The sequence below is a fragment of the Clavelina lepadiformis genome, chromosome 2 (genome assembly GCF_947623445.1).
Source record: "Clavelina lepadiformis chromosome 2, kaClaLepa1.1, whole genome shotgun sequence".
Classification (NCBI taxonomy): Eukaryota; Metazoa; Chordata; class Ascidiacea; order Aplousobranchia; family Clavelinidae; genus Clavelina; species Clavelina lepadiformis.
The window spans coordinates 20387495-20406996 of NC_135241.1; the positions used below are offsets into that span (position 1 = coordinate 20387495).

General features: G+C 32.9%; 2 protein-coding genes across 6 annotated transcripts; both read left to right on the forward strand.

Moving 5' to 3' along the window:
* The first annotated feature begins 898 nt into the window (after positions 1-898).
* LOC143445324 (uncharacterized) lies at positions 899-8765 on the forward strand. The gene is made up of 17 exons (XM_076944353.1): positions 899-1078; positions 2224-2372; positions 2597-2685; positions 2827-2975; positions 3387-3532; positions 3635-3755; positions 3831-3950; positions 4413-4495; positions 4778-4868; positions 4941-5150; positions 5228-5370; positions 6412-6541; positions 6652-6768; positions 6849-6940; positions 7343-7742; positions 7895-7953; positions 8183-8765. The coding sequence occupies exons 1-17, from the start codon at positions 1039-1041 to the stop codon at positions 8210-8212; spliced, it is 2169 nt and encodes a 722-aa protein (XP_076800468.1). The 5' UTR covers positions 899-1038; the 3' UTR covers positions 8213-8765.
* Positions 8435-19411, forward strand: LOC143445323 (uncharacterized). 5 transcript variants are annotated; one of them, XM_076944352.1, is made up of 19 exons: positions 8435-8565; positions 9574-9917; positions 12076-12224; positions 12447-12535; positions 12660-12808; positions 13190-13381; positions 13595-13740; positions 13843-13963; positions 14039-14161; positions 14599-14681; positions 14920-15010; positions 15083-15292; positions 15371-15513; positions 16598-16727; positions 16839-16955; positions 17035-17126; positions 17397-18066; positions 18219-18277; positions 18484-19411. In XM_076944352.1, exons 3-19 carry the CDS (start codon positions 12213-12215, stop codon positions 18511-18513), a joined length of 2457 nt encoding a protein of 818 aa, XP_076800467.1. In that variant the 5' UTR covers positions 8435-8565; positions 9574-9917; positions 12076-12212; the 3' UTR covers positions 18514-19411. The 5 variants fall into 5 exon arrangements, with proteins under 5 accessions (XP_076800467.1, XP_076800466.1, XP_076800464.1 ...); XM_076944351.1 differs by lacking the exon at positions 8435-8565 and having other exon boundaries at positions 9614-9925; XM_076944349.1 differs by lacking the exons at positions 8435-8565; positions 9574-9917 and adding an exon at positions 10514-10615.
* The last annotated feature ends 91 nt before the right edge of the window (positions 19412-19502 follow it).

The following is a 19502-nucleotide window of genomic DNA, read 5'->3' on the forward strand; positions in this document are numbered from 1 at the left end:
AGTTTAAGTGTTTATGTAGCAATCCAAATGGCTTCAAGTTAAGCTACATCTCTGTTGTAACCACGTAATGATTTTTTGTGTATGGGACAACACTCAACTATTTACCATATTTATATGGTTATAAACAAGCTGTTATCCAGAAATCTTAAAGGGGCTAAAAAAACATTAAAACCCAGATTTTAATTATGTTTTCAAAAAAAAACAAAAAAACTTGAAACATTTTTCGAATTTAAACTTCAACAAAAACAGATTGAATATTTTTCAAATTATATACTTAAAATGATTGGGTAGTTTGTTAATGAATGAAAGTCTAGGTTAATATTAAGTATGTATATTTTATTTTGTATTTAATCATGGCAACTTATGATTCCATTTCATGCTGTATTCTTTAACTTCTCTTATTTTTGTGAAGCTTTTTGAAGTCATAAACAAACATTAAATTAAAAATTAATAATGTTTATTTTACCTTTCTGTGAACCGTTTAAAACGTCTAATGTAAAATGTTAAAATGCAGAGTTCATCGCAGTAAACAGTCTCATTTTTAGCAGCTTAACCTATCATTTTTTTAAATGTGCAATTAGTCAATCTATAGCATGTTTTTACTGATAAAAGTAAAAGCTTACATTGAAGTCATGAAATAGGAAGTCATGAATAACGTTTTCTGGCGGCTAAAAAAAATTGGAGGTTTGTCAGACTATCTATATATCTATCTGCACTAATGTAAGTGTGCTGTGCTGTGCTGACAGCATCATGCAGCTGTCTGTAAATGTGCTGAGCTGATAGGGCGGTGGCTTAATTTAAGACAACTAGGTGACCTATATTTTGTACTTGGAAATAAGTACAGAAAGATGATTTATAAGTAGTTTTAACATTTTGCTAATACAGTAGTGTGTCTAATAAACTGAAATTCTTATTATTGCTATATATCTTTCAAATTATCTGAATTTTGCCATTTTATGTTTTATTCTGTATTTACTAAAACTAGGTTAAATATTGCTGATATTTTTTTTATATTTTCAATGAATTTTGTGTTGAGTAATGATGATTTATGCAGTAACATCGTTTATGGTCTTCTTAGGTAGGAAGCCAAGCTTAACTTTTCTCATATCATAGGCTACTTATAGTACATTGCATGGAGTAGATAAATATCATATAAAGTAGTAATATGATTACAGCTGGATCTCATTACTGAGCTGTTAATCTTTACTTTCAGACAATCTGGCACAAATAATTAATTAGTGAACGATTTCCTCTTTTTACCTCACTTATATCCGACACCATGCTCCGGGGATAAAATGGTCCAGATTAACGAGATTCAACTGAGTATTATACAGAAAATCATATTTAGAAATAACATTGGCGTACAAAAAATTATGGCTGTTAAAGTGAGAAAATTTTAATTACGGTAGTTGAGGTCACTAATTAAAAAAATGAGGAAGTTTTTTTAGATTTGCTCTAGTTTTGACATATTTTACAATTTTAATTTTGTACATACTGTGCTTGCTTGTACATACTGTACCTATCACATTCCTATCTGTCATGTAAACATGTGAATACAAACGTTTTGAATCTTTGTCGTAAAGTGAAAATACAGACAAAATACTAAAACCTGCTTATGTTCAGTCATTTACATCTAAGAGCAACGGTTTAAGAAGGGACATTGGGAAAAGAGAATCCTAATACCGACCAATATACAACTATAATAAATGCTTACAAAAAGCAAATGATTATCCAATTATCGCCTCAAATATTTCTTATGTACAGCTGAAGCAATGAACATTTTTAATTAAACTTTGAGGAAATTATTTTTGCAACGCTGCTGAAGTTCAAAAATAAAGAGCTCTGTTTAAACGAGTTCTGCTAAAAAAAGTTTGGGGAGTAATACCCATAATTGATCAAACACAAATAATTTAGATAAGATCCCTTCATCGGAAAATATTTTTATGAATATATTTTTATGAATATATTTTTGCTTTAGATCAAAAAAATATACCTCGTCTGACTTCTGAAATTAGTGTAAACGCATTAAAAATAAGTGTCCTTTTTGGGTTTTGAACCCAAAATTTGGCACATCAACCACTTTAATGTTTCATGCCTATAATTTATTATTTATGGGCCTGTTTAATTTTAATGGGTTTAGGTTAAAACAAACAAGAACCCAAAAATTCAAGCAAGAATACTGCAATATTTTAAAGTAAATCTTAGTTATCTTATTGTTTTTAGGTTGGGGTATTTTTGTTGATGGACAAAACTTGGCCTCTCTTACGCTGACACCACCACTACAAACAGTTGGATCAACAGTTGTGGCCAATGCTCTTGTCACAGTTCCACCTTCAGCAATTACATTTTCATATTTTTGGAAATATAACGAGGTAAGATACTTAAAACTTGCAATGTATAAGTGCAATATTATGTCACATTCTACTTACATCTATTTTACAATTTATGACTTAAATAAAACCAAATATACTTGTAGAAATATTCAGTAACTGCTGAGTGGTAAAGCGTGTGTTATTTCATCGGTCTTGTAAATGTCAGTTTTTAACAAACTTAATTTTAGGTTTAATTTCTGCCATGTTCTTTTTTTATTTAACAGATTAATATTGCATTATTGGGTTATAATAGAAGTGAGGTTGCTACTAGAATACTTCTTTCAGTTCAATTTAGAGAACGTTTTGCTGTGAGGTATGTACTTGAATATGTGCCAACTTCCAGCTTTCATTTAAAATTTTTGTTTAAAAACCTTTTTAATTTTTTGATCAACATTTAATAATCATGAAGGCAAATGTTATAAAACACCTTTTTCTGTATTGTATTGTTTTGCAGTGCATCATCCATATTTGATAATGGGACCTTGTTGACCAGTTTAACCATCGAAAATGTTCAACTCAGCAGTGATGGATTTGCGATTCAAATTGTTCCAACAAGTGGGGAGTCAAGCGGTTATCCATCAGTTAATTTACAAGTGGTTCACGGTGTGTTTTGGTCTTGATATTCAAATGCAAACAAACAACAAAATTCATCTCATTTTTAGTTATTTTTTTAAAGTTATTTTTTTATACCGTTATGTTGGTATGTATTCCATACACCATGCTTGCATTTTTGTAATATGTTTTTGTAGATTTATATATACAGTATATTTTATATTAAATGCAGTGTATAGTTCCACCTTTCAGTTTACGGCCCGCAATGTTAACCTTAAAACCTTAATCTTGAAAGAGGGAAGTTACTTTGTAATTGCCCTCTTTCAAGAGTTATTTTGCAGTTCTGCTAAACTTACATAGATGCTCGAAAACTGTTGCCTATATTAATGTAGATTAATATTAATGATTATGCTGCAGAGCACAATACACCAACTTTGCATTATCTTTCGCATTATTACTCAGTTCCAAGTCCAGTTGTTATACATCGATCAGTAAATCAATCTGGAACTATTCAAGACGAAATAAGATGCGAATATGACGATGTTATTCCAAGTGGGACTTCTTCTAGATACTACATTGGTGATGAAGACCCAGTTACCTTAAACAAAGTAACTAAGTACTTCTTTTTTCTTAAAACAATGAAAATTATAACTTTTAAATCCAAGTACAGCTGCATTGTTTTGTTCCAAATTAAACTGAACAAATTTTAGGACGAATGGTACAAACTAAGTCCACGTGAAGATGGTCAAGAAGTGTTTTGTCAAGCTGTGACAGAAATAACGCAGGATTCAGACCTTGGTTTATCTCCACCAATACGACTAAACATAACTCGTAAGTTGTAAAAGTTTTATCCCGCTTTATTTATTTTATTTTGCAACAAACTTTGAGGTTTACTCAATGTTGCAGACTCTCCTCTCCTATGGAAGTCCATGTGTGTTGGAATCCTCGGCTTAAACAATATAAGAAATTGCAGGATAACGTTTTCATCCAACCCACGATCTGAGTTTGTTTCTCTTACCATGAACGGTAAATTTTTTGGCAGTCTCAGAAACTACCATCTAAAATTAAAGTTCTGATTTTGATGCTTGAAATTGCTAAGTTGAGATCATAAGAAAAAATATTAAAAATAAAAAATATACATAACCTGAAAGATTACTATTTATTTATTGTAATACAGTACTGACTTTTGGCTTAAATATAGCTGCACTAAGATAAACATAAAAGTATGAGCTCCTGACATTTTAGACATTACTCTCTGCTTGATGCAATTGGTTGGGATTACATGTTGTTTTAAGATAGAGTTTAGCAAGTTAAGTAACATTGCAAATCTCGAACTCACTAGATATTTTATGCAGATTTTTTGGCATTTCAATATAAATAGTCAATCAGTTTTGTAAGTTATATCGTTGAAATTTCAAATTCAAGTCACTACTTGGATTTCAGATAACTTCATTATTGTGCTAGATGATCTCGTTTTCTGATTTACAGGAAGGCAAATAAGAAATTCAGGTCGAAACCATTTGATAAATTCTGCCACAAACAATAATCAGACATTTAGGTTTCGAACAAGGGTATGTGATGATTTAGTTCTATATTTTGTAATTCTTGAAGTTGTTCAAATATAATCAATAAATATATATCAATATACCGGTATATCAAAATAATATATCAATAAATTTGTATATCATCAAACTTGTATCGTTGCAATACAAGTTGACAGTTGGAAAATATACAAATTTGATGATATACAAGTTTTGCAATCTCCAGAATGAACTTAAAAAAATTATTACGACATTTTTTGAAGAGTATTCAAAAATGAATGCACAATTGACATAAAGTTTTTTGCTTTGTAGTTTACCGAGGCTGACAATGGTACATACAATTTGACTGTAAGTTACCCTCCCGATGCAAGTCATTACAATCTTCAGTTTGACTACCTTATTGGTGAGATACAATTTTACAAAAATGATGAAAATTATCGATATACGTCCAACAATCAAAAAAAAAATTGTTCAGGCTGTCCAGTAATTCTGCCGCAACGCAAAGTGAAGATGAAAGTAATGGTAACAGTGAACGATGGCCGGGAATATGGTAAAGAAGGCATGTTTACGTGTCCTCATGGTGCCACTCTATTTTATTCAAACGGAACCCGTCCTTTGAAACGCAGCACTGTCTGTCAAGTTACATCAAAATGGACTGGACAGAACAACCTGGAGTGCTGGACAGGTTAGTTTAACAATTGTGACTTTAGCTATGATGGTTTTTGCAGTTTTTGCACCTTTTCCGTGACCTGTATTTTTTAGCTCCTAACGTTACACTCAGCCCAGTGATGAGCGATACTTCTGGTGCTGCTCAAATTAGCATATTATGTGAATATAATGACACTTTTCCTGTTGGAGATAAATCTATTTATTACTTCAGAGAAGGAAGCAAGGAATTGCCCAAGGTAGGTGTTGTGTGACGCCTGAGTTTGTATGTTGGTTTAATACAATGGCATGAAAAACTGTATAGCTTCTATGAATTCAAATAAAATAGTAAAGTAACAATAGTAACACACAAAGGTATTAAAAAATTAAATTAAATAATTAGTTATTAAATATTATTTATGAATAAAAAAAATATGTACAACAAGCTCACCAAGATGATGATGTCGACCTAGAACTGAAATAAAGTCTTAAACGATTTTACAAAAACTTGCTGCATAAAAATTTGTGCGGAAGACACAAAAACAAATACTTAAAAAACAAAAGCTTCATGCACAACGGGACGTAGGCCATAAGGGTTGTCAAACAATACAAAAACACCTGAGAGTGACAGTAAGTCAGATGTAGCAATTAAAATTTGCAGTTTATGGATTTAGGATGTAACAAGTTAATTTAGAGCAGGCCGAAGACAGAGTTTAAATTATATATCTGCAATGTTGTTAAGGAATAGGCAGTCATGCAGATTTTCATGATACAGAAAAAAAAATTTCGTTTAGTGACATCAGTTTCTACTCGTGTAAACACATACAAATTAATAAACAGAATTTGATTCAAGATTAAATTTCAATATACTGAGCATAAATCATAATCTATGACCAAATGCACTAAACATTATATTGTTAAATTGTAATAGCTAAAAATTTGTACAGGTTTTAAAAAATGGGTTTAAAAAAAAAAAAATAACTCTCCCAATCTTTGCAACTGATGTTATTACTCATTGTTTTGGTGACCAGCTATTTAACAACTGGCTGATATAAGCAAACAAGTCAAATTTTTTATTTTAGTACTGGTAATGTTGAATTTTTTTGTATTAAGCTTGGCTTATAAATAATCCACTTGTGTTTCATGATGTTCATTTAACCTTGGTAAGGTTAAAAGTTAGAACATGATCAGTTCGCCCAAAACTTACTATTTTTTTGCATTGATTATACGAAAACACACAACGATTGGTGTCACGAAAAATATTACATTGTTCATATATAACTATAACTTTGTTTCTTTAGGGTGAACCACTTGTCTTACAATCGGGAAATAACGACCATCACCAGAATGTGTCATGTCAGGCTGTCACACCTTACACCAAATTTTTCAATGAGTCTGGTAGATCATCTGTATCTGGTATCCACATACCTCGTGAGTATGACATTGGAATAGTATTTACACACTTAAATCTTTGCAAGTTGTACAGGCTTTATTTTTAGTCAACAAATGGTTACAGACAGAGTTTTAAACTGTTTTACCAGATGCACCATACCAAACTGAGAGGAAACCTTGCTCATGGATTGTTGGTCAGTCTGGATCATGCATTTTGAGCTTTTTGTCAAATCCTCCTGTTATGTTTGATAGCTTGACAAAAAACGGTAATTGTTTGCGAAGTTTGATTTTTTAAAAATAGATTATTTTTTTACCATGCTATAGTTTTTAATGTGTGTGTTTTCAGGATCTCCTGTGCAAAATGAGATGGTTAATCACATTAATACGTCCACTCAGTCCGTTTTCAATTATCAGACATTTGTGCTTTATAGATCTATGGTATGTATTCGCATCTAATATGAATTGAATAGGAATTATTCTTCCTCGTTTTAAGCCCTAGAGCTTTGCTTCTGTTTTACTGCTCATCGTTATGGTTAGCATTGTATTTTTCATTTTTCGACAGACAATGACGAGACATAAAAAATATGATACAATTTGTAAATTTTTGAACTTAATAAGTTGGAATTGTGTGAAGACTGTAGAGTGAAAACAAATTATTAAGTGGTAATTATCTAAATTTGTAATTATCTGAGTTATAATAATTTGTTTATGCTTCCACGTTGGTCACATGTTTTAGCAGCAGTTTGAGGTGAGGGTAAATGTTTAGTTTTACCTTCATAAGATTTTTTAAAAAAACTATACATTCTTTGTCGAAGATGCATTTTTTAATGTTTGTGTTAGGTGAAGTTGGCTGACAATGGCACATATAGTTTGAATGTTCAATCGTCAGAATCTTCACGAATTTATGCGATCTTCTTTGATGTCATTGCAATTGATCAATCAAAACCAACCATGCAACCAGACGAAACCCACGAGCCAGATGTAACACATCAACCAGATGTAACACACCAGTCAGGTGCAACATACCTACCAGACGTAAGGCACCTGCCAGACCCAACATACCAGCCAGATTTAACCACCCAATTAAATCAAACTGAGCGAGTTGATTATTCACCTGTGGTTGGAGTCAATTCTGATGTGATTATAGGCGTAACCACGGCTGTTATAATTGTGGTTGCCATTCTTTTGATCATTGTAATTGTGCTCTGCACAAAACGACAGCAAAAAATAGAGGAAAAAGGTAAGAAGCTTCAAAGAGTATTCTTAGTTAGAATAAAACGGGCTTAACTTTTGCTATTTACAACGAAGATAAACTTGTACAAGTTGACTGGGCTTCCTTGTTTTAAACTAGGTTTTAGTTTTTGTTTTGTTTGATATCAATATTTGCTTCAGAACAAGCAGGAAACCAAGCTATGGCTGCCTATGTAGAAGATGTCGAAAATGTACCACAGGTAATATGAAATTTTTAAACTCTTTAATTAGACTTCATGCAGTCAATAAAATTTGTTGGTATTTGTTTGAGAATAAACTACGGAATGATACCAATTGTTTTGTTTGTTTGATATCATAATGTCATTGTTTGAGTGTGAGATGACCTGATAAACTACATTAAGTTAAAACTGTTTTTTACACATTCTTAAAGTTTTACTACCCAATTAGCATAAGTACATTTTGTTTTAGGATGCCACGGAAATGAAGGAAGTAGCCTGACAACGAAGGCGCGAGCTTCTACCATGTTTTCTTGGTGATGGTTTATGTCCGATGTCCACCATCACTGTACATTCAATGCTTGCATCACTTACATTGTTTTACATGAAACTACTTTTCCTTTTATGACTCACAATGCAGTGTCATTGTTTAACGTTGCTCAGATATTATTAGTCACCTATCACTTTAGGTCTCTTATTGCATGATGCTACTGTGTATTGTATGTACCCACAGGCCACAGCTCTATAGTGCATTGAAGTGGTACCTGATAATTCATGAACCTATGGAGTGTAATAAGAGCAATGCACCATTTAATGACTGACACTCGTGTACCATGAAGCAAATTTTGCTTAAAGGCAAGTTTTGCGTTATAAAGTGTAGCAGACAACAAAATAAGTTTGAATTTGCGCATGATATTTTATTTTGTTGTAAAGTGTTTTTATGACTCTTTTTTTTCCTAAGTTTCGGATTCCGATTCCATATCAGGCTTTCAACATGTTTTCAAGTAATTGAAGATGTCTTTTTAACGCAAAATATAAATTTATGAAAAACAGAACTTTGTGATAGATTCGAAAACTTAAATGAATTTGTTATGAAGATATTGTTAAAACTTTTTGTCAAGCATAATACGTTTTGTTTATGTATGTTTATAATTTTTTATGAAGTTGCAGGTACTTTTATTGACAGTGGGAATAACCATAACAAATGAAAACACAAAGAAGAGGTTTAAATTAGAACCGTCGATTGCAGACATTAAAAGTAGCTTACAAGTTAAAAGGACAAAATTAGATAAAATGCGATTTATGAAACTTTCTGTTTAGCAAATCTTCACATTTATCCATTTTTGTTATATACCTGTTTTGCTGGGTCTATGGCATAAATAATTTTTTACATGTAGAACATATTCATGTTAAAATTTGAATATGATATACGTTATCTTCGTTGTTTGAAATATTCAAATTGACTAATTAATCTAACCTCACAGAGATTGCTAGTTGCCATCATAATGGGTTGCATATTTTTATTTTTAAACAATGATATTTTTTCAGTGAGTGTTTTGTCATTTATGTAAACTGCAGCTTATCTTTTACTATTAAAAAATATTTTGTCAGCCTTAATTCATTTTTAACTTGATACTCAAGTGTTTTTCTCAACTTTTCAACTATGTCCTGTATTTTTGTTTTTTAAAAATTGCCAAATACTGAGACAGGTACCAGGGCGCTTTATACCTTGGAAGACTTCGTGTGGCATGAGTATGTGACCGATATCAATCTCCATCAATAAACACAACAGATTACAGCTTCGTGCCTTGTGGGCTGTAAGCATGTTTTATGGCTAGTCATGTGTTTTGCTTCCCTTTACAGCATCCAACTAGTACCATGTGTTTCGTGCTCCCATACATAGATGTAATGTTGGCTATCGGGAGCTATAAAGCCTTTCTGGAAACCCTCTCCCTGGAAGGAAATGCTTTCCTGACTGGCTCCACGCTCGCAACCTTTCCAATTCAAGAGCTGGACACATAATGATGATGAAATACCCAGACACTGTCCTGTCACACCGCAATTATGAAAAATGTATTGAGTGATTCAATACTATGGCAGTTTGTTCATATCACACTTGACGTTGAATCTTGTGGATATGGAAGGTTATTTTTCTTAGTACCTGTACTACAACAAATTTATTTTCTGAAGAAGACTACAAATTTTCTGTGAGTAGGTTGGTTTGAAGATTTTTTAAAGTTTATTTTGTATACTATTCAGGCTATAGGTAATGTACTGGTATCTAGTGAAAAGTTGTTATATAGTCTTCACTTTATCGTTTCTTTACAGGTTTAAAGAAGATTGCACATGCATTGTTTTAATCAGCAATACTAAACTAAACATGGTAGAAATTGACCAGGTTGACATTACTTGTAACCAAGTCATAAACTTTTTAGCTAAAAAAATTTTTGTTGCTGTGTTATTGTCTTGGATTAGAAGTAGTGGCTTGTAATGTCTGCCTTGCAGCTTAATGTTGAAGTATATTGATTTTTATTGTATGCTTCTATACATTATAATTAGCCATAAAATTGTATTTTTTATAAAAATTTCTGTAGTTTCAATTGGATGGTAAACTATGCATAAAACCCAGGAATTAGACAAATTAAAAAATTACCTGTTATCAATTATTTGGATCGTCTAAGCCTACATTAAACTAAGTTATTAGTGACACTGATTTACCATTCACTTGAATAATTCACTTTTTTGACATGCTATAAAAGTATGATTTGAATCGTTTGTTTAGATTCAGTGGTTAAGATTCAGGAGTGGGTCACTAATGCACTTGCCATGTTGTAATAACCTTTGTGTGGCTGGGTGTTCAACATTTAGCTATTTCTTTTCTTGGAAAATTTGCACTTTTTATCATGTAAGTCTATATGCCCGAGTTCTAGTGTTTGCAAAACTCATTGCAGTAAAGTAAACAGTCTCGTTTTTCGCGGCATTAACCTTTCCTGTTTCAAAATGTGAAATTAGTCAAACTCCAGCATGCTGTTACTGAGAAAAAGAAAAGCATCCGTACAAAGGAAATAGGAAGTCATGAAATTCATCAGAATAATGTTTGTGGAGTTTAAATAAATTGGAGTTTTGCCAGACTATCTGCACAAACTAGAACATGCTGAACTGATAGCCACATACCTGCGTTGGATTAGTTTGAAATAATAGGATGTTCACATTGTTTGCTTCTTCTACAGTACTTGAAAAAAAGATAAAAATGTGATGCATTAAGTAACTGAAAGACGACTCCCTGTAAGCTGTCTGGCTCATGCGAAAAGTTACGCAGAAGAATGTTCAAATTAAAGGGAAATGTGTAGATGTATTTAATCCATACAAATAATTTTTAATGTGTGATATTTGCGTAGCACTCACCGCCAGAGCCACACAAGAATATAGTTTATAAGCAATTCACATTTTGATAATAACAGATAATAGACTACATTGAATGAAAGTCTAATTTAATTATTGCTCTTTGTTGTACAAAGTTTGTTAATATATCTTCGTTTTGTGTTGAATTTTTTAAACCAGAGTTAAGTATTGCTTATTCGTATATTTGTATTGGATAAGTTTGATGTTGAGTAATGATGCTTTATGCAGTAACGTCGTTTATGGCCTTATTAGGTAGGAAGCCAAGCTTAAAGTTCTTCATATTGTACATATTTTATATACATTAAAAATTGCATGATTATACCATATTACATAAACACCGATTTATATGAAATGTTAGCAGAAAATATTCCATGAATTCATATTTTTGGAATTGACTTGAAGTCATATTTTTCCAAATCATGAAAATCACCTGAGTCAAACCAGCGAACAGCGCATGGCAAAAACTTTGCGCTAGCTATACAAGTTAAGTGACATTTTTTGTGTTTTCACTTGGTCATTGGTTCACTTGGTCGTTGTTGTGTTCGCCAGACACTGTTCGCTAGCTTGACTCGGGTATAAAATTCCACCATGGCTAAGATATTTAACTAAAACGAATTAACAAAAGTTACAAATTCAATATGTAGAATGGCATTCTGGGGTTAAGTTTTATTTTTAATTGCTCTGCTGTGTATCCTGCATTTTTGTTTCACTATGTACTGATTATACTGGGTTAACACTGTTCAGCCACCATCAAATTAAAATTAAGTGTTTGTTCTGGGTTTTGCATCCCAAGTTTAACCTGAAGGCACTTTAACATAAGGGACCTTTGAGAATTTTATTTTTCGACCCGTGCGATTTTAAATTGGCTTATATTTCAAAACAAACTTGTAACAAGAACCCAAAAATCATAGCAAGAAAACTGCAATATTTTAAAGTAAATCTTAGTTATCTAATTGTTTTTAGGTTGGGGTATTTTTGTTGATGGACAAAACTTGGCCTCTCTTACGCTGACACCACCACAACAAACAGTTGGATCAACAGTTGTGGCCAATGCTCTTGTCACTGTTCCGCCTTCAGCAAAGGAATTTTCATATTTTTGGATGTATAATGAGGCAAGATACTCAAAACTTGCTACGCATGTGTAATATTAAGTCATATTCTACTTATAAATCAATCTATTTTACAACTTGTGAATTAAAAAACGCCAAAGATAATTGTAAAAATATCGAATGGTTGCTACATTGCAAAATATGTGTCATTTCATTGGTCTTGTACTGTCTGTTTGAACTTAATGTTAAGTTTAAATTCTCCCATGTTCTTTTTTCATTTACCAGGCTAATATTGCATTTTTGGGTTATAACGGAAGTGAGGTTGCTGACAATTACCTCTTTCCAGTTCCATTTGGAGAAAGTTTTTCCATGAGGTACTTGAAAATGTACCAGCTGTGATTTAAAATTTTAATTAAACATTTTTAGTCAATATCACTTTACCATGAAAGTAAAAGTTATGACACAATTATTTTGCTATTGTTCATTGTCCACTTGCAGTGCATCATCCGTGTTTGAAAACGGCACCGCGTCAACCAGCTTAACCATCAAAAATGTTCAACTCAGCAGTGATGGATTTGCAATTCAAATTGTTCCAACAAGTGGGGAGTCAAGCAGTTATCCATCAGTTAATTTGCAAGTGTTTCAGCGTGCGTTTCAGCTATGATATTTAAATGCAAAAAACAAATTCCATCTCATTTTTTAGAAATTTGCTTTAGATTACTTTTATTGCCATTGTATTGGTATGAACTTCATGCTCCTTTGCGTAGGCGCTTACTTCTGAAATTATGTCGGTAGCAAAAAGTTTATAGAATTAACTTTGTGACCACATTTAAAATTAATGCCCTCGCCTCCCTAAAGTAGGCACTTATTCTTATATGTGCAGTATATACTTGTATCTAATCTGTTTATGTAGAATTATATATTTTAGGCATTATAGTTCCAATTTTGAGTGTAAGGCTTTTACCATTCAATCTGAAAACTTGATGGCTGTGTTGGTGTTTGTACGTGTCATGTTGTATGGTTTGCAGGTTGTTCAGTTTTCTTATCAAACAATGTTGAAGTTCGATCTGTATCCTCACATTTCATGGACACTGGGAGGTTTGTTTGTGCAAATAACGGTTCTTTGTATTATTCTAATGGTACTGCGCGCACCTCAGCAAGCACGAGGTGCTTAAGCTCATCACTATGGGAAGGTGAACAAGATCTGCAATGCTGGTTAGGTGAGCAGGCCTCTGCTGAGTTAGTTTGAATAAATTCCATAATTTTTTTTTGCAATTTCTTGTAAGAAAATAAAATATACTGAGACTGCCATAGGGATCTGCAAAACTTGATGTGGGAGCTCAAAAAGTTTCATTTGCGTTAATGTGGTGCGTAATTATGCTACGGGTCGCAATAGATCTTTTTTCCGTAAATCTTTACACATTCTTGTACAGCTCCAAGTCCAGTTGTTATCGATCAGTCAGAAAATCAATCTGGAACCATTCAAAAAGCAATAAGATGCGAATATGACGATGTTATTCCAAGAGGTTTTTTTTCTACATACTACATTTCGAATGAAGACCCAGTTACCTTAAACAAAGTAACTAAGTACTTCTTTTTTCTCAAAACAATGAAAATTATAAGTTTTAAATCCAAGTACAGCTGCATTGTTTTGTTCCAAATTAAACTGAACAAATTTTAGGAAGACTGGTACAAACTAAGTCCACGTGATGATGGTCAAGAAGTGTTTTGTCAAGCTGTGACAGAATTAACGCAGGATTCAGATCTTGGCTTATCTCCACCCATACGACTAAACATAACTCGTAAGTTGTAAAAGTTTTATCCCACTTTATTTATTTTATTTTGCAACAAACTTTAAGGTATACTCAATGTTGCAGACTCTCCTCTCCTATGGAAGTCCATGTGTGTTGGAATCCTTGGCAGAACACACAAAATAAATAACTGCATTATAAAGTTTTCATCCAACCCACGATCTGAGTTTGTTTCTCTTACCATGAACGGTAATTTTTTTATCAATGTCAATAAACCACATGCTGAGGTTAGTTTTGCATGTTAGGAACAAATTTAAACTTTCTAGGTTGAGATTATAGGGTAAAAATCACAGGGTTTTTGGGATTATTAGCATAGGAAAAATATAAAATAACTGTTTAATTAATGCAAATGTGAGAACAAAACGACAAAGTTTCAACCATGAATATCTGCCATTATTTTGGAGATTGCACTGGTCCGGATATAAACGTCTGATACTGTAAATGGTTTAAAATAATATTAAGCCGCAAAAGGTACAGTGCAAGTTTCATACTCAGCAAACATATTATTGCTATCTTTGATTTCAATATGGATAGTTCATGAGTGTTGCAAAGGTAAGTTATAACCATAAGTTTAGGATTTAGCTCATCTCAAATTCAGCTTTATCATCTCACTTTTTAATTTGCAGGAAAAAATGTTACAAATTTGGGCAAAAATCGTTTGGTAAATTCTGTTGCAAGTAATAATCAGACATTTACATATAAAAGAAGGGTATGTGATGCTTTGATTTTACGTTTTATCATTCTTGAAGTTGCTAAATTATCATACAATATCACAATTGTTATCGTATTACTGCAATGCACGCAAGTTTATAGAATAGGTTTATTAATTTTGCAATCTCCTGGAGAATTTAGAACAAATGAAGATAAGATAATAATGAAGGAAGATAATCTTTTTAAAAGATTTTAAAAATGAAAGCACTGTTGATGTAAGGTTTTTTAATTTGTAGTTTACAGAGGCTGACAACGGTACATACATTTTGACTGTAAGGTACCCTCCCGATGCAAGTCTTTACAACCTCTACTTTGACTACCTTATTGGTGAGATATATCCATAGAAAATAGATAAAAATTATTGATGCACATCCTACAATAAAAAATTGTTTTGTCCAGGCTGTCCAGTAGTACTGCCACAACGGAAGGTCAAACAGAAGGTGAAAGTGGGAATAAAAAACGGTCGTGTATATGGCAGAAAAGGCATGTTTACTTGTCGTAAAGGTACAACTCTATTTTATTCAAATGGAACTCGTCCTTCGAAACGCCGCACTGTCTGTCAAGTTACATCACAATGGACTGGACAGGACAACCTCGAGTGCTGGACAGGTTAGTTTAACAATTGTGATTTTAGCTATGTTGGTTTTTGCAGTTTTTCCCACTTTTTCCGTGACTTGTATTTTGTAGCTCCTAACGTTACACTCAGCCCAGTGATGAGCGATACTTCTGGTGCTGCTCAAGTTGGCATATTATGTGAATATAATGACACTTTTCCTGTTGGAGAAAAATCTATTTATTACTTCAGAGAAGGAAGCAAGGAATTGCCCAAGGTAGGTGTTGTGTGACGCCTGAGTTCATATCCTGGTTTAGTCTGATTACAAGAAAAACTGTATAGTTTCTTTAAATCGCAAGAATAGGAAAAGCACATGAAATTTGAAAATTTCCAGCAATTACTTCAATTGCATCATGTAGAAAACGGTAGCTAAGTTATAATCTTTGAATGATTTCACTTCAAAGTAACCGCAACTTTTTAAAGATGAATACAAGTATTGATCAAAGATAAAAATTAATAGGCGCACAAAAGCATCATCATAATAAAAAACAAGTTCAACAAATTCACCAAGATCACATCAGATCCAATTTAATTTGATAAACTTCTCACAACTCTACAAATCTACCTCCATATAACTTTTTCGCGTAAATGAAGACACAGTAACGACGTTCATAACACTAAAACTTTTTTCACTGCAGGATGTAAGCCATAAGCACGGCCGATAGATAGATTTATGATTGGAAATGTTCATTTAAACTATAGGCAAAGTTTACTGAATATATACCATTGCAGCAACCTGATGTTAAAAGGTCAAATCAAACAGTCACGCACATTTTCTCGATACAAAAAAGTATTTTTTGGTCAGTGGCATCTTCCTTTTTCGTTTACATATTACATAAACAAACAAATAACTTTAGTTTAAACTTAAAATCTACTAAGCATAAATCACAGTCTTTGACCGAATTAAAACCTTAAAATACAAGATATAATACTATAAAAGTAGTAAAACGTAAAACAACCCCCTAACTTTAGCAAGCAGCTCTGATATAAGAAGACAGAGGCGCCAAATTAAGGATACAAATTACCTAACCTGCATATTTCGCAGCGGCTGGTTACTCGTGGTATAATTACCAGCTGATAATCAGACAGCTTTCTCTGGATGAGGCGGTGTCCTTTTCGACCGTGCCACCGGGACCGACCATTTTTTTAAAGTCTAGATATGAGTAGTAGATAGGCTTGCATTCTGCCTGCAACATTTATTTGACTATGGTCAAGCTGCTTCACAAAGATCTTTTGCAGTAATCATATGAAACATATAACAGTTCTGGCCACAAAATATATATACATGAATTTTTTTGTAGGGTGAACCACTTTTCTTGCAATCAAGAAATCACGACCATTACCAGAATGTGTCATGTCAGGCTGTCACACCTTACACCATATTTTTCAATGAGTCTGGTAGATCATCTGCATCTGGTATCCACATACCTCGTGAGTATGATATTGGAATAGTCATACTTAATTGTTGCACTTAATCCTTTACAAGTTTTGCTGACTTTTTGACAAAGTTTTTATTGACAAGGTTTTGAACTGTTTTACCAGATGCACCATACCAAACTGAGAGGAAACCTTGCTCATGGATTGTTGGTCAGTCTGGATCATGCATTGTGAGCTTTTTGTCAAATCCTCCTGTTATGTTTGATAGCTTGACAAAAAACGGTAATTGTTGCAAAGTTTTATTTTTTCGAAACAGATTATTTTGTTACCATGCTATAGTTTTTAATGTGTGTGTTTTCAGGATCTCCTGTGCAAAATGAGATGGTTAATCACATTAATACGTCCACTCATTCCGTTTTCAATTATCAGACATTTATGCTTCATAGATCTATGGTATGTATTCGCATCTGATAAAAATAAGAGTTCATGCATATTCTTTGGTCTTTAATAATTAATAAGTTTAAATTGTGTGAAAACTGAAGGGACTTATCAACAGGTAATTGTATCTGTAAGTATGTGTTTTTTTAAATTTGTTTTGTCTTCCCATGTCGATTCCATTTTTTTACACCTGCTTGTAGTTAGCGTTAATTGCAGTTCTTTTTTTCATTTATTTTTAAACTATGTATGCTTTGTAAAAGATGCATTTTTTAATATTTGTTTTAGGTAAAGTTGATTGACAACGGCACATACAGTTTGAATGTCCGAACACCGGAATCTTCACAAATTTATACAATGTCTTTTGATGTAATTGCTATGGATCAATTAAATCCAACCATGCAACCAGACCAAACATACCAACCTGAGTCTACCAGCCAACCAGACTCCACACACCAACCAGACTCCACACACCAACCAGACTCCACACACCATCCAGACTCCACACACCAACCAGACTCCACACACCATCCAGACTCCACACACCAACCAGACTCCACACACCAACCAGACTCCACACACCAACCAGACTCCACACACCATCCAGACTCCACACACCAACCAGACTCCACACACCAACCAGACTCCACACACCATCCAGACTCCACACACCATCCAAACTCAACACACCAACCAGACATAACACGCCAGCCAGGTGGAAGATACCAACCAGATGCCAAGTATAAGCCATACATAACATACCAACCAGATCCAACACACCAGCAAGATCTAACAACCCAGCTAAACCAAACTGATGGAGTTGATTATTCACCTGTGGTTGGAACCAATTCCGATGTGATTATAGGCGTAACCACGGCTGTTGTAGTTGTATTTGTCGTTCTTTTAATAGTTTTGACTGTGCTCTGCAGAAAAATGCAGCATAAGGTTGAGGAAAAAGGTAAAAACTTTCTCGTGTATTCTTAGTTAAATTAAATTTGATTTAACTTCTGCAGTTTACGGCAAAGAAAAACCTGTACAATTTGCCTGGGCATCCTTGTTTTAAACTAGGTTTTAGTTTTAGAATTGTTTAATGTCAAATTTTTGCTTTAGAAGAAGAAGAAGAAAGCCAAGCTATGGCTGTCTATGTAGAAGCTGGAATCGAACCAAAGGTAAAATGAATTTTCAAACCTTTCACACAGTTATTAAAATTTGTTGGTTTTTGAAAATAAGCAGTGATATTGACTAATTTATTATTAATTTCATAATGTCATTTTTTCATTGTCAATAGACCTGATAAACTAAATTAAGTTAAAATTGTTTGTTATGCATTCTTAAAGTTTTACTACCCAATTAGCATAGGTACATTTTGTTTTAGGATGCCTTGGAAATGAAGGAAGTAGCCTGACAACAATGGCTTGAGCTTCTATCATGTTTTCTTGATGATGGTTTGTGTCCGATATCCATCATAACTGTACATTCAATGCTTGCATCACTCACATTGTTTTACATGAAATGAATTTTTACTTCAGTCATAGTGTGTGTCAGTATTGTGTGTACCACTACTCTAGAGTACATAAAGTACCTTATAGTACATGAACCCATTGAGTGTAATAAGAGCAATGATAAATCATAATAATTAACACTCAGCAAAGACTGAAGCAAAGTTTTGTTTAAATGCAAGTGTTATCTTGTAAAGAGGGACAAGTAACACACTCTAAAATATCTTCAAACTTGCACGTGATATTTTGCATTTTCGTGAAGCGCATATTTGACGTTTGTTAAGAGGCTTTGATGTTATTTTAATGTTTACTCATGTTGAAGTTACTTTTACAGATTGTAAAATGAATTATTCTGTATTGTCTTGTTTTTGATTTCAATCATGGGAGTTGTTAAAAAACTGTAAATGGATTTTGAAAACAACCCTATCTAATGACAATCTTTCCATAAAACATTGAGTGCTAAAGTTTAATGTAAATTTGAAGTGTGCTTTACAGTGTTTGGTGATTTTATATGTGTAACTTGTAATGTAAGAGATACAAAACGAAATGGCCGTTTATAAAGATATGGTTCAAACTTTTGTCAATCACAATACGTTTTGTTCATGTGTGTTTTCTGATTTTATTTGTTATAAAGTTGTATATTAGAAGTTGTTATGTTATGTTATAAAGTGTTATATGTTGATAATGTTATAAAGTTGTATATTCCTTTGCTAATAGCGGGAACAAGTGTAATAACGGTCACAAATCTAACATCTTGTTATTAAATAAGAAAACAATTTATTCAATAAAAGTGATGAAGATGAATTTAATGTTGTTTTTTTTCTATGGTGAAGTTTTTGTCCCTTAGCAGTTGAAGTGCTGCTTACATCCTACGTAAGTTTACGTATCATGGTTT